Source organism: Sinocyclocheilus rhinocerous, unplaced genomic scaffold, assembly GCF_001515625.1.
Source record: "Sinocyclocheilus rhinocerous isolate Xijiao unplaced genomic scaffold, SAMN03320098_v1.1 scaffold1716, whole genome shotgun sequence".
NCBI lineage: Eukaryota > Metazoa > Chordata > Actinopteri > Cypriniformes > Cyprinidae > Sinocyclocheilus > Sinocyclocheilus rhinocerous.
The window spans coordinates 40658-55377 of record NW_015657977.1 but is presented as its reverse complement, the minus strand read 5'-3'; the positions used below and the strand labels follow the sequence as shown (position 1 = coordinate 55377).

General features: G+C 36.0%; 1 protein-coding gene across 1 annotated transcript in view; it reads right to left on the bottom strand.

Annotated features, from left to right (window-relative positions):
* Positions 1-5966: 5966 nt before the first annotated feature.
* The window catches only part of LOC107721962 (mitogen-activated protein kinase kinase kinase 3-like), a 21463-nt gene continuing 12709 nt past the window's right edge, over positions 5967-14720 (bottom strand). The window contains exons 9-18 of the mRNA XM_016530190.1: positions 13925-14058; positions 12237-12310; positions 12060-12127; positions 11861-11956; positions 11611-11772; positions 11297-11445; positions 10722-10853; positions 9560-9645; positions 9244-9480; positions 5967-7949 (exon numbers count right to left, since the gene is read on the bottom strand). Of these exons, the coding sequence (XP_016385676.1) occupies positions 7721-7949; positions 9244-9480; positions 9560-9645; positions 10722-10853; positions 11297-11445; positions 11611-11772; positions 11861-11956; positions 12060-12127; positions 12237-12310; positions 13925-14058 (1367 nt within the window). The 3' untranslated portion in view covers positions 5967-7720. The remainder of the gene's footprint in view (positions 7950-9243; positions 9481-9559; positions 9646-10721; positions 10854-11296; positions 11446-11610; positions 11773-11860; positions 11957-12059; positions 12128-12236; positions 12311-13924; positions 14059-14720) is intronic.

Below are 14720 nucleotides of genomic sequence, written 5' to 3'. Positions count from 1 at the left end.
CTAGTTGCTTATTAACATGCCTATTAACATATTGGCTGTTTATTAGTACTTATAAATCACATATTCTTTCTTTTCTATACCTACTGTATGTATGCTAATAACCAACTAGTTAATTTTGAGAACTGGTCCCTAAACTAAAGTGTTACCAAAAATATATATCAGAAAGATTCAGACTAGAAAGTCTGAATAAAAAGTTCTGATAATAACTGAACAAACTAGGCATCAGATAAAACTCATGTGGATTCTCACTTAAATGATCAAGTTGGGTGGTTGGACTTGACAGGGCGACTAGAATACAAATGACCCTTTTATCGCACTATGTTTCTGAAAGAGTGTTTCCACTGTAAGGCCAGCTGTAAGTTATGCTGTTTGGTGTGTTTAGTGTCAGGACTAACATGGAGGGCCCATCATTACGATCCCCTAATAAATATCTGCAAGGGTGACTGTGGTTGCTCAGCCCCGGTAACTGAGGGAATGTCTGTCTGAGACAAAACACTCAAAAGAGGTGAAAAGTTCAAAGAGGAAAGTCTGTTACTGTACAAGAAGCTTTTCCATAGAGATGTCCAGTTGTTCTCTCTTCAAATCTTCTTCATTTTTTGTGTTAGTCAGTCTCTTCTGTTTATTGGCACGCTTGGTTTCGCTCTCTCGGGTTTGAGGGGCGTCAAACAGCTAATTCATGTCTCCAGTGTAACGAGGCAGGAGCGAATAGCAGAATCCTAATGCTGATCATCAGCCAAGACAAAGCCACAAACAGACTCTGAGACTGAAACGCCGCTTGTGAGCGTTTACGCTTGTTTATGTGTGTGCGTGTCGATTTTGAATCAAACTGTGTGTAAAAGAATCTGAGGAATACAAATTTAAATGCTGTGGCAATCATGGCTAATACAACATCTAGCAAGTCCAGGACAAGCAAATTTTGCCAAAAACTTCAGCCAGGTGCTCCGCTTAGAAGCTGACAAGAGACATTCGTTGTGCTTCTAATGCTGCTGTGCAAATGTTTCATACACAAGGGTTCTTAACCAAAACTAAATTGAAACTTTTTGTGCTAAACAAAAACTAAATGACAACATTTTCATTAAATAAACATGTTTGGAAAACACAATAATAAAATGCATGACCATAAAATAACTAAAACAAATATTCATGATTATGAATGAAAATGAAAAATAAACAAAATAGTTTTGTATTGTATTTTTATTGTATATGTTTATAGACTGCCTTCAATATTCTGCATGACTATATTCTACATTCCTAATCCTACCCAATACCTAAATTTAACAACTACCTTATTAACTATTAATAAGCAGCAAATTAGGAGTTTATTGAGGCAAAAGTCGTACTTAATGGTTTGTTAATAGCAAGAATTGCACCTTAAAATAAAGTGTGACCAAAACGTGAATCGATGAAAAATTTGAGTTTAGGCACCAGATACTTAATGTAATTTATAGCTAATAACAATATTTCAGCCCCAAGATATTTAATAATCCCAACCTGTACTGCAGCATACCCATCATGCCATACTTTCAACATAACCTGTTTCACTTTAGCAAGCAGACTATATAACCAAAGACACTCTTGCAGTTTTCCAGACACTCACTAACACGATCTGTATTGTTGCTTCAAAAGCTGTTTGCTAAAGCTGAAACCATGAAGGCTCTGGTCTGCGTTCTTGTTCTGATGCTCGTCTGCAGCACTACTGGTGAGTTAACCATCTATAACTGCTGAATATCAGGTACCGCATAGGCCTGCTTGAAATTTATACTACTGGTGATTGGATTGGAATTCAGTTCTATGAGGAGAGAAGTAAGAAGTGAATTGTTGCCTGTAATGACTGTGCTGAACACAATTGTACTGAAAAAGTTAGAACAGTAATGTAGATCTCACAGTAGCTCATGGTTTGTTTGTGGTGGTTTGTCTCTCATTCTCTGTACAGTGCACTCCCTCCAGTGCTTCACCTGTGTGGGTGAGGACTGCAAGGTCATAACCGAATGCCCCCCATCTGCCAACTTCTGCAAGACCGAGGCCACCGGTACGTGCCGAGACATGTCCTCATCCTGTCACTTCACTAATGTGCAAAACTACAGCTTTGTGCCTCTGTAAAACAAGTCAGGCTTGTTAAGATGCAGATACAGAGGCATATTATTTGTAGTTTTAGAAAATGGCAGGCCACATATACATGGTTAAAAATGTCAAGTAACCTAAAAATGATTATTAAATATGAAACATATTATTACATATTATATTGAATAGTATTTAATATGGCTGAGCCACCTTGACTACATTAGACTGTAGTGTATGCCAGTTGTTTACCAAACTGTTACTGTGGCAATACCCTTAGGTACTAAATAAGGTGACAGCTTTTCTACCTTCTTGTGTGTGTGTGTGTGTGTGTGTATACATACATAATATAACATATAATTATATACAAACCAAAACTAAATTGAAACTTTTTGTGCTAAACAAAAACTAAATGACAACATTTTCATTAAATAAACATGTTTGGAAAACACAATAATAAAATGCATGACCATAAAATAACTAAAACAAATATTCATGATTATGAATGAAAATGAAAAATAAACAAAATAGTTTTGTATTGTATTTTTATTGTATATGTTTATAGACTGCCTTCATTACACACGAAAATGTCAGCAGATTTGAGATATCGAGCCCTGAATTTTTTATTTTTTTTGAAGTTTAAATGTTAAACTAAGCTACTGAAAGGACATAGTGTATGCCAGTTGTTTACCAAACTGTTACTGTGGCAATACCCTTAGGTACTAAATAAGGTGACAGCTTTTCTACCTTCTTGTGTGTGTGTGTGTGTGTGTGTATACATACATAATATAACATATAATTATATACATATATAAATGGTGTATTTAAAATATGAATGTCTTTTTTCAGCACATTTTTTGTCCCGCACATGACATATTATATTGAATAGTATTTAATATGGCTGAGCCACCTTGACTACATTAGACTGTAGTGTATGCCAGTTGTTTACCAAACTGTTACTGTGGCAATACCCTTAGGTATTAAATAAGGTGACAGCTTTTCTACCTTCTTGTGTGTGTGTGTGTGTGTGTGTGTGTATACATACATAATATAACATATAATTATATACATATATAAATGGTGTATTTAAAATATGAATGTCTTTTTTCAGCACATTTTTTGTCCCGCACATGTGAGGAGTCCTGCACACCAGGGGAGAACGTCCACTGCTGCGATCACGACTTGTGCGGCTGAACATCTCTTTGTCCTGTCTACAAAGAGCCTTGTTATGCATGAAGAATCATTAATCAGTTATTAATCAGCGAATTTAAAATGTAAACACGAATCAGTATATAGAGAAAATGTTATAAGGCACTTAAAAAACTCAATAAAAAAATCACAATAAATATTTGTCTGCATGAATGACTTCCACTTAATGTGCTGCCTATTCTTACTTTTAAGACAGTTGTATTGCTTCAGGTGTGTGAAACAAAAGAATCAGTAATAAAAAAATACAATAACACTTTAGTTTGGGCATCAGTTCTCACAATTAACTATGAATTTTGCCTCAATAAACTCCTAATTTTCTGCTTATTAGTAGTTAGTAAGGTAGTTAAGTTTAAGTACGATGTAGGTTTAAGGGATCTAAAATTTGATCATGCGGAATAAGGCATTAATATGTGCTTTACTAATAAACAGCCAATACGCTAGTAATACAGTGGGTATAGAAAAGAATCCCCCTTTAAAATAATCATATGTTGTTTTTTTGCAGCATATGTTTATAGACTGCCTTCATTACACACGAAAATGTCAGCAGATTTGAGATATCGAGCCCTGAATATTTTATATTTTTTTTGAAGTTTAAATGTTAAACTAAGCTACTGAAAGGACCAATTAAAAATTAAATTAAATTAAATAAAAAACTACAATTAACATGCTATATTACACATCTTACTACATTTCACTACATTATAAATATTGTATGTATGTATGTAATATCTATGGTATTTTGAAATAAAAATGAAATATTTACTCATATTGTTAATCATGTTAATCTTAATAAGAAAACCTATCATTCTAATTCAACACTTTTGGTGTCTTTGCCTGCAGCATTAAAACACTAAAAATACAAGTTTATCACGTGAAGTCAAAGAAATGCATTCATTCTCGGTCACAACTGGTCTAACAACATACACAAGAAAAACACTATTACTTTCTTGATGGTCAAAAGACCTGGGGAACACTGTGACTGACAACTGAATGCTTGCAGTAAATGCAGAAAAAAAATGCATTGAAGAAATAAACTAAATAAACAATCTTCACATGTCACTTCTTTATGTGGGCCTCATTCCTGCCTGAACATAATGTTTCACTTTGCACTATATTTCACTGCACAGAGAGAAGAGGGGGAGGAAGCGCTATAAATTCAGTCACTCCTTTCCTCGATACCACAATGGTGTGTATTCACAGAGAAACGCAGTTAGTACTGTGACTGGCTTAGACTGACTCCAAACAGACAAAGACAGATGGTGAGAAACACACTGTTAGCAAGAATCATGAACAAGCACATACAATAGGTATTAGAGAACATATATTCAAGATTAAAAACAAGCACAATTTCAATGAAATACAAGGTTTTGTGCATATTATTTTATTTGAAAATTTTTGATACATTGGACGTTGCACTGCAAGTCTCACGTCAAGATACATAATCATATACTGTGTATCTAACCTATTGGCTCGTATTCTTTTGCTTATCCCAGGGTTCTCAACTAGACTTACTGTGACATTTCTCTGAGACATTTCTCAATCTTTGGTACAATACTGATTCTTAGCTGCCTAAACGAAAAACTAGCAGCTATTTGAGATCATACTTGAGCCATTCAACTGTTTTTGAGGAGGCCAAAATACTTTCAAAACAATATAAAAGGAGGACAACTGGTCCTGTTGTCAGTGTTGGTGTGCCCGTATGATGGACACCTGTCATTCAAACCCTGAGCTAAACAAAGTCGTCAAGCTGAGTGGAAATACGCCGCTGGCATCCACCTACCCTTTCACTTGAGCAATACCCTATGACACATTTCCAAAGAAAGCGTAGTGCCTTTTCACACACTTTTCTCAGTTCCTCATAAACATGGCAAGGCGCATGTGTATAATACAACTTCCTGCATTTCGAATAGAATGGCAGAAGTTTGAGGTCAGTAAGACTTTTTTTTTTTTGTGCATTTGATAAAAAAAATAGACCAAGAACAGTAATACTATGAAAAAAATGATTACCATTCAAAATAACCTTTTTTTGATTTTAATGCTTTAAAATGTTATTACTGATAATGAAAAAGATGAAACGGTTTTTGTTTTATCCAGCTGTATTTACTCAGTGCAACTTATATAACAGCCAAGTGAAAGATATAACACCAACATGTCAGAGAAAAAAACAAAACAAAAAAAACAGAATCACTGCGTTGGAAAAAGGATCACCCCCTTGTGTCAGTATTTCACTTTTCTCAGTTCCTCATAAACATGGCAAGGCGCATGTGTATAATACAACTTCCTGCATTTCGAATAGAATGGCAGAAGTTTGAGGTCAGTAAGACTTTTTTTTTTTTGTGCATTTGATAAAAAAAATAGACCAAGAACAGTAATACTATGAAAAAAATGATTACCATTCAAAATAACCTTTTTTTGATTTTAATGCTTTAAAATGTTATTACTGATAATGAAAAAGATGAATTTACTCCAGTCTTCAGTGTCACATGATCCTTCAGAAATCACTCTAATATGCTGATTTGCTCAAGAAACATTTCCTATTATTATTATTATCAGTGTTTAAAACAGTTGTGCTGCTTAATATTTTTACGGAAACCACGAAACATTTATTTCAGGATTCTTTGATGAGAAGAAAGTTCAAAAGAACAGCATTCATTTGAAATAGAAATCTTATGTAACATTATAAATGTCACTTTTGATCAATTTAATGCATCCTTGCTGAATAAACACTGTTTCTTTCACAAAAATCTTACTGACCCTAACCTATGTATGGCAGTGCACGTTAACCCTAATACCATGTGTTTTTCTTAACATAAAAACAAAATCTTTCTTTTACACCTCTTATTTTTCTTTCCAACACTGCAACTCTGAATACATAAAGGCAAATATCTGTGCAAGTCCTTCCTAAGTGGCAGCAAATGTGCATATCTGTGTGTACATGCATTTCTGAGAATGATTCAAGGCACTGGTCACTTCCTGTGACAACCTGCATCAAAATCCTGTCTGCATGAGATTCTCTACGACATCCTCGGGTGAAAAAACACACAGATAAACAGAAACAGACACACAATAAACACTCAAAAAACATGACTTGCACAGATCAGGCACGGCATAAATCACCAGAGCTCAATTTCCAGCCAGTAATAAACATGTAAAATCATGTTGTAGTCTCTGCAAAACCAGCTGCTGTTACGATTCTTGTTTCTAACTCATCTTCTGTTCCTAAAAGCATAACTCGTTTCAGAGTCACTATATAAAAATAGATTTATACATATACATATATACTCGTATATAAAAATGGCTGAACATTGGGATATAAATAAAAGTGAAAAAGGCTTCACATTCTGTGTAACAAACGAACAATTTGGTATATTCAACATTCATATTCAAAAGTGCATCTGATCCAAATGAGTCCAATATACTGCCACACGACACTTAAGGTACAACACTTTCGTAATACATTTTCTTTGGCTGGGCTGGAGAGAAAACAACTATACATCCTAATGTGCTCTCAATATCTCGCCACACCCAAAATAACCAATAAAACACCTTACGAGATTCCCAATTTAACATCTCATCATTATGGGAATAGCATTAGTGAGATTAGCTGCATCTTAAATACTGTACTGCTGCTCTCTACAGGACACTATAAGGCACTACTGCGGTACAAAACTACACATTACACTTCAACCAAAGAACATTTAGACTTTAACATTATAACCTCATGCCCTGATCCTCGGCATCTGACCTCAGTCAAAAAACGAATATAAGCCGCTTTCTGTAACAGACTAAAACAGTTCTTACTGGAGTGCAATTCTATGAAGATTAATCAATATATAAGATTAATCATAAATGCAAACCATTCGAGACTGATGTGCGCAAGACCCTCAATCATCTGAGGCAGGAACAAACCGAGACACAATTATTACGTTCCCTTTAACACTAAATGCCTGGAGTCATAGAGACAATGGGCGCACACGGGAATCCGTGTGGAAGGGGAAATGGCACATAAAAACATTGGCTTCATAACTCTGCTGTGGACTGTATGAAACATTCATTACCAGGAGACTTTCTTGGTGAAACTTATTTGAGCTTCAGGGAGACTGACCCCTGCTGGCTTTAGAAGGCACATTTGGCAGTTGTTGCAAGAAAAAGTCTGGTTTGAAGCAACTCAGTGGCCCAAACCTCATCCTGTGACGTTATCAATCTGTTTACTCCTGGAATAAAGAGTGTGTGCATCACGAAAGTCCTGTAGCGCCCACTGCTGTCCCAAAGACATCACATTTCAAACCATTAGTGAACAAACCAGTTTTGTGACCTAATCCAGGACCTAATCCAATCCAGGTCACATGCTCTGGAAACGCAGAGTGCCTTTGAAACTGAGCTTATCACTCTTTGAACAAGGAAACTGAGGGGTTTTAATCTGTGGAAGCAGCTAGATGGACAGTGGGCCTCCTCAACACAAGATCTGGGAGAAGGGATGTCTGAGCAACTCCTCTGCACTCGGCCGGTACTTGGCCTCCACGAAGATGCAGCGGAGGAAGTCCCGCGTGTGCTCGGAGATGTGAGAGGGCAGCTGGGGGTTGGTGGGCTGAGTGGCGATCTTAAATATGGCTGCCATGGCCTCGAATTCAGCCCACGGGGGCTTTTCTGTCAACATCTCCACCACAGTGCAGCCAAGACTCCTGTTCACACAACACAGTTTAAGAAAAAGGACCCGTTAGGTTACATGATATTGTTTATTTAACATTCCACGTGTTTTCAAGTACAGTTTGTATATAAATACTATGGTTAAGCTATGTCTAGTATAGCAAAACCGTGGTTAATTTGAGGTTACATTACAACTATAAAAACCATGTTTTTTGCATTTATTTGTAGTAAAACCACGTTTAATTTTTGTAAAGGTACATATGTAATTAAAACATTATGCAATTGAGTGCAGAAATGAAGGTAAGTAATCTTACCTGACGCTGACATTACAGTAGCCTGTTTTAATAGTTTACACAATCTGACTCTTGATTTTACTTTTTTATTTCCTTGCCGGGATTCAAACACATCAAAAAAATGTGCGCAAGTAGTAAGAGCATCTACGATAGTTCACGTTGGCCAAAACACACAAGTAACTACGTTGTGAAAAAAATATTGTTGGCAATCACAGACATTCGCATTCGGACGGGATTAGATTTCTCAGAGGATCACTGAGTTTGCCGAAAAACAGTAGGTCATTTGCTCTGGAATTATTACAGAGTTTGTGTGAGAAAAACACAGACCTGGCAGATTCAGATGGGATTAAAGTCACAAAGTATGTCTCTGAAACACAAATTTCTCTAATGACCCCCTGGAAACTTAGTCCCGTCTGAATAAGGCTTTAGTCAGCACTAACAGTAGTTGTCTAGCTGATGTTCAGTTTGCATACTGCTGCTCTCCTTCTAGTCACTATTGAGCTCTTTCCTCTCATGATTAAAGCTCCAGGTGAAGGGTTGCCAGTTATCGCAAAACAATCCCCTTAAAAATGCAGCATAATAAGCAAATACCAGGGAACAAATTTAAACAATATAACTAGTATTAATAGTATCCTACAAAATTAAAAGGAAGTAAATGTAATTTATTATGAATAGAATATTTCAATATAAAATATTCAGATATTATAAACTGATTGAAGTAAAACAATAACATGAGATTTAAGAATAATTCAGAAACACCTTATATAAAGTTTAATTGCACCTACAAGTTGCATTTAATATCAATCCTTTTGGGCCAGTTTATCTAAAAGTTGAGTGTGTTTTTACTAAATTAATAATTTCTTAAGCATTTGAGTTTATTTATTATATAAAACCCTTTTTGTAGGTTTTCAGAATAACTACATATAAAAATAACTATATCGTGAAATATATTGTTACCGTGAAATAAAATGAGTCATACCCCTGGATGTGTGCACTTCTTTGGTTTTTTATTCATAAACCAAAAAATTGCTCTCACCAGACATCTGCCTTCCGGCCGTACCCCTCTCCACTGATGACCTCTGGGCTCATCCAGTACGGCGTTCCAGTAACAGAACGGACCCCAGTGCTGGACATGCAGATGGTTTGAAGCCGCTTACTGGCACCAAAATCTCCCAGCTTCACATTGCCAGCTGAATCTCGCAGGATGTTGGCACCTGAACGCACCGGAGGAAGTGACCAAGGAGAGCTGTTAGCATGCAATGGACCGAAAGATCTTTGATCCAGTTTTCCTCTTGTTATATGACTACAAAAAGATTTGCAAGCTATAATAGGTGATCCAAAACTATTAGGACATGCCCTCCAGAATTTGTCTGGTATACTTGCGTGTCACATTCTCTGTCAATGCCCCATAAGCCTTCAGCTGGTCTTTGACTGAACCCTGAGGGTCAAAGACCACAGCACCAGTGTCACATTGAACTCTACAGCACAACCACAGTATTGCTAAAAAAAACAGGTGTGTGCTGACACATTACAACCCTTATAATAAAAATTATTTATTTACAAGAAAACATTAGCTGTGATAAAGCACCAAAAATGAAAATTCCATCATTCCGTCACCCTCATGTCATTCCAAACCTTTCCTTTGTTATTTTTTCTCTGGAACTCTAAAGAAGTAGTTTCCATAGATCTTTTACATACAACAACAATTTGTAGTGATATGAACTGTCATCATATTTGATATTTGATTCGAGAGTTGCAGCGGAGGCTGCAAAAGTCTCATTCAAAGATTATCTTTGAATGAGACTTCTGGGCTGTTACTCACAAAAAGTCATCATATGGCTTCAGAAAACTTATATAGATAATATAAAAACATCTAAATATATATATATATATATATATATATACACAAATATACACTACCATTTAAGTTTGGGATTGTTAAGATTTTAATCAAGAAATTAAAGCTTTTATTCAGTATGAATGCAGCAAATTGAAAAAGATTTGTATCATTCATCAAATAAATAATGTATTCCATAGTTTCCACAAAAAAAAAGTAAGTAGGAATAAATTCAAATTTAAAATACTTTAAAATAAATTAAATAATTGCAGCCTGGGTAAGCATTCGGGACTTTTTTCAAAAACATGAAAAAAAATATGAAAAAAAAAACAAAAAACTTGCAGACCTCAAACTATTGAACAGTAGTGTATATATTCAAAATATAGTGTACAAGTCATGTGGACAACTTTTGTATTTTATGGTTGGCTTTTGTTCTATTTGACAAAAAAGTCTTGACAGCCAGTGGTCACTATGAAAATGTTTTTATGAAAAAAATAAAATAAAAATCATTGTGAGATTCTTTTTGTGCATTTCTTAGAAAAATTACCAGTATACAGGTTTGGAACAACATAAGGATTATTAAATCTTGACAGAATTTAAATTTTTGGTTTACTAGTCCTTTAACAAGACATGTTGCTTTCCCAACACTTGATGAGCCAGTGCTGTGCCAAACTCACTCCGGGCATATACTCCATGAAAATGGTGAGGGTCTTCTCATTATGGTCTCTAAGGCAACCGTAGTACTGAACGATTCGTTCATGATGCAGGTTCTTCAACAGCTGTATCTCACACTCTAAAGCACTCACCTCCTGCAGAAAGGGGGGCAAGAGAGGGGGGTATGAGTGAGAAGACTCAACTGAAAACATAAAACCACAACACACTAATGCCAAACAATCCTCTGTGTGGTTAAGAGGCCTTTTGCATTTGAGTGTGTAAGCATATGTGTGTGTTCGTGTCAAGTGAGGGCATGATCAATGAGAAATGCGTTGTTAGACTACCCCACTTCCCCTCGCCTCAAACCCCCCTCTGGCCGAACCACACACAGATACAGGAAGTGACAGTGCATGTTTTTGCAATGGCAGACAGGAAAGGATTTAAAGAGTGGGGGAAAACTTTCAGATCGAAGAAAAAAAACATGCTGTCAAACTCAAAAATAAGTGCAAGAAAAAATGCGAAACAAACATATAAAAAATATTTTATTAAATTAAAAATATAAAAAAAACAAAAAATCAAAAAACAAAAAGTGTAGTACCTTGCTGGTCTCTGGACTGGAAGGGTCAAAATGAACCTGTTTTGCTGCAAGTTCCCTGCCTGTGTCCACATCATAGCACAGATAAACGCTTCCAAACGCACCCTGGCCCAGCAACTTCCCCCTACGCCACGTCACTGGAGCTGTAGGGGCTACATACATGAACATATCATACATCAAGATACTGCAATGATTGGCTGAATGAAACAAATGGATTGACAATTTCACACAAATACAAACATTTTAAATACATCAAAGCAAAAAATGTTTATAAACACAACCATAATCTACAACATCATGATCAATATCACACTCACACTTATGTGGGACTGGGCGGTCCTGTGGGCGGAGTCTGGCTTGAGTATCAACCAGCTGCCAGCTCCCCAAACTCTCCTCACTGCCGTTCAGTGAACGCCGTGATGGCACCAACGTGAACAAGTTTCCCTGGGGACGACGGATCCGTGGAAATGTCCGTCGACCTGAGGAGCAGCATTATTTCTATAAATTCTGACACGGGACGAACTGGAGTGTGTATGTGTGAGTATACTAAGTTTGAGTGTTTCGTACCTTCACTGTGGTCTTTATGATGCAGCGACACATGATACCTGCGAGGGTACGTCCCTCCCTTCCCTACAATCTTATCATATACATGGTTTTCCCGATCTAAAAGAGGAGAACGCAGAGAGGGGATGGATATTCGGGTCAATGGAAAAGCAGATTTTAAAACTTTATCAATGTTTGCAGAAGTATCTTTATTGAGGTGCACCTGCACAGTCCTGTCGGTTGTCAGGGTAACTCTTAACCCTGTGTGTACGAGGTTTCCTGAGTGAGGGACTACGAAACAAGAGACACCAATAAATGCAAAATAACACAGTGACAGGTGCTTACAATTACAGTATCATTCAAATACATTTCATATTGTATTTGTCTCCTCAGTCCTCACCTGTCAGAGTTGCTGTCAAGTGACTGACAGCTGCCGGACACGGAGTTTTCTGCACTGCTCCAAGGATCCAGCACCTTTAAATACAGGTGAATTATAAGTTAAATGGACTCAGTTGGCACAGCAGGTGATTAGGTGACTGTATTTCATTTTAACAGTGGTATATAATGTGGCATATACTTGAATTCTCTCATAGATCATATGGCGTTTCTATGGGAACATCTCACCGTTCCGAGATACCCCTGACACCTATTCTGTACTTTGAAGTCTATGCTGCACATGTGGCTCTTTTTCCACACTGGCTGCAAGAATATGCAAGTTAGCACTGTATATATGAATTGAAGGAAATACAGTAACTGCAAAAGTTAGCATGTTGCCAAATTACAAATTGCCATTATTTTGGAGCGTAATATCCAGCACTTATAAGTGCTGACACAGCATTTCACATGTATAATGCATAGAATAGAATAGAACAGAATAGAATAGAATAGATATTTTCAATATAAGTACACTACTGTTCAAAAGTTTGGGGTCAGAAAGATTTTTTTAAAGAAATTAATACTTTTATTCAGCATGGATGCATTAAATTGAACAAAAATGACAGTAAAGACATTTATAATGTTACCCAGAAAAGTTATATATCAAACAAATTCTGTTATTTTGAACTTTCTATTCATTCAAAGAATGCAGAAAAAAATGTCTGTTTCCACAAAAAAATGTTGCGCAGCACAACGGTTTTCAACATTAATATTAGAACGATTTTTGAAGGATCATGTGACATTGATGACTGGCGTAACGGATGCAGAAAATTCAGTATTGCCAGCACAGGAATAAATTACATTTACAAATATATTGAATGAAAAATAAAACAGTTATTTTCAATTATTATAATATTTCCAAACATTACTGTTTTATTGTATTTTTGATAGGCTGCACGATTAATCGAAATTAAATCGCAATCACGATTAGGCAAAAGCTGCGATTGTCATGCGCATCTTGTCAGTGAAGCACGGTTCTGTGATCTTTTGTAAATCTCCATCTGAAGACCAGAGGGCGCTCTCACGCGGAAACTCCAAATACATCCAGCAGAAGAAACCCAGGAAATCCCTATAGCAGTTGCTGAATAAACAGAAGATTTAACGGCTTTCATTAATTTAATTTGACTAATAAACACACGACTACGACAATATATGGTTTATCTGAGTTCGTCTTATTATAATTTATATTATAATAAAGTATATAATAATGCAATGCTAATCGACAGCCTTTATCGATGCTTAGAATACTATGAAATATGTATTATGAAATCGAAGAAATCGTTCTGCGATTATGAAAGCTGTTTGCGTAGCTTGTCAGTGAACTACGGCTCTGTGTAGTAAATGCTGCTCCATCTGAAAGCACGTGATGGAGATTTACCACTAATCACAGAACCGGCTTTACTGACGAGATGCGTATGACAATCGCATTTGATTAACCATGCAGCCCTAATTTTTGATCAAATAAATTCAGCCTTTCAGGCTTCTTTTTAAAAAAAAAAAAAATCTCAGACTCCAAACATTTAAACGGTATTGTATATAAATATAAACTGATATATCAAAATAATTTTGATTTACAACACAATGAATACATCAAAAAATCTGTAATAGTTTTAGAGCACCCACTGACATATTTAAGCACGTGACTAAACTCACACACTGGTCGTTGGTTTCAGGTATGAACTCCCCCTCGCTATTGATGCTGGTGTACGATCCCTGACGTGCAATTCGCTGTTGGCGCTCAGGAACGTATCCGGGGGGTGGAGAACTTCGCCCAGTGTTCTGAGAGCCTATGGAAGGACAAGACAATAGACATAAATGTTTCAACTAATAATCTGACATTTGCAAGAAGCTATTTTTGTCTGGTAATACTGTTATGGTGGCAAACATGTATCTCTGTCAGACTGTTATTTACATCACTTTGGTGTGAGATTGAGAGTGTACGCATGCAAAAATTTGTATTCACATCATGTTTACTTCACCATTTTGTCCATTTGTATTTCAGTCAGTACAGTGAAATGGACACCTTACAATTTATATACAATAATATCTATGTTTTCAAAAGCAGTGTTAGTGTGCAATAAACCAGTACAAATCAGGACTCTACAAACCAGTACAGGTACAAATTTGTACATATTTAATCAATTACACTGCTAATAGTCATTAATAATGCTGCTGTCAAATAAAGCATCTGAATAACTCTATTTCAGGTATGGCCTTTCTGTTAGATTTACATCATATTTTTTCTTTCATCTTTTCCCACCTTATGTTTATTCCATTTTAATTTTTCTGGATTACGTTTTAATGATTAAAATTACTAATCAAAAAACGAATTAATTAAAATAATGAAATAACTTACAATATAATAACAATTTATTAAAAGTTACACAAAATTTACATTTTTATGGCCCAATGAAATCTGTTTTATTTTGTCCCTAAATTCCATATATAT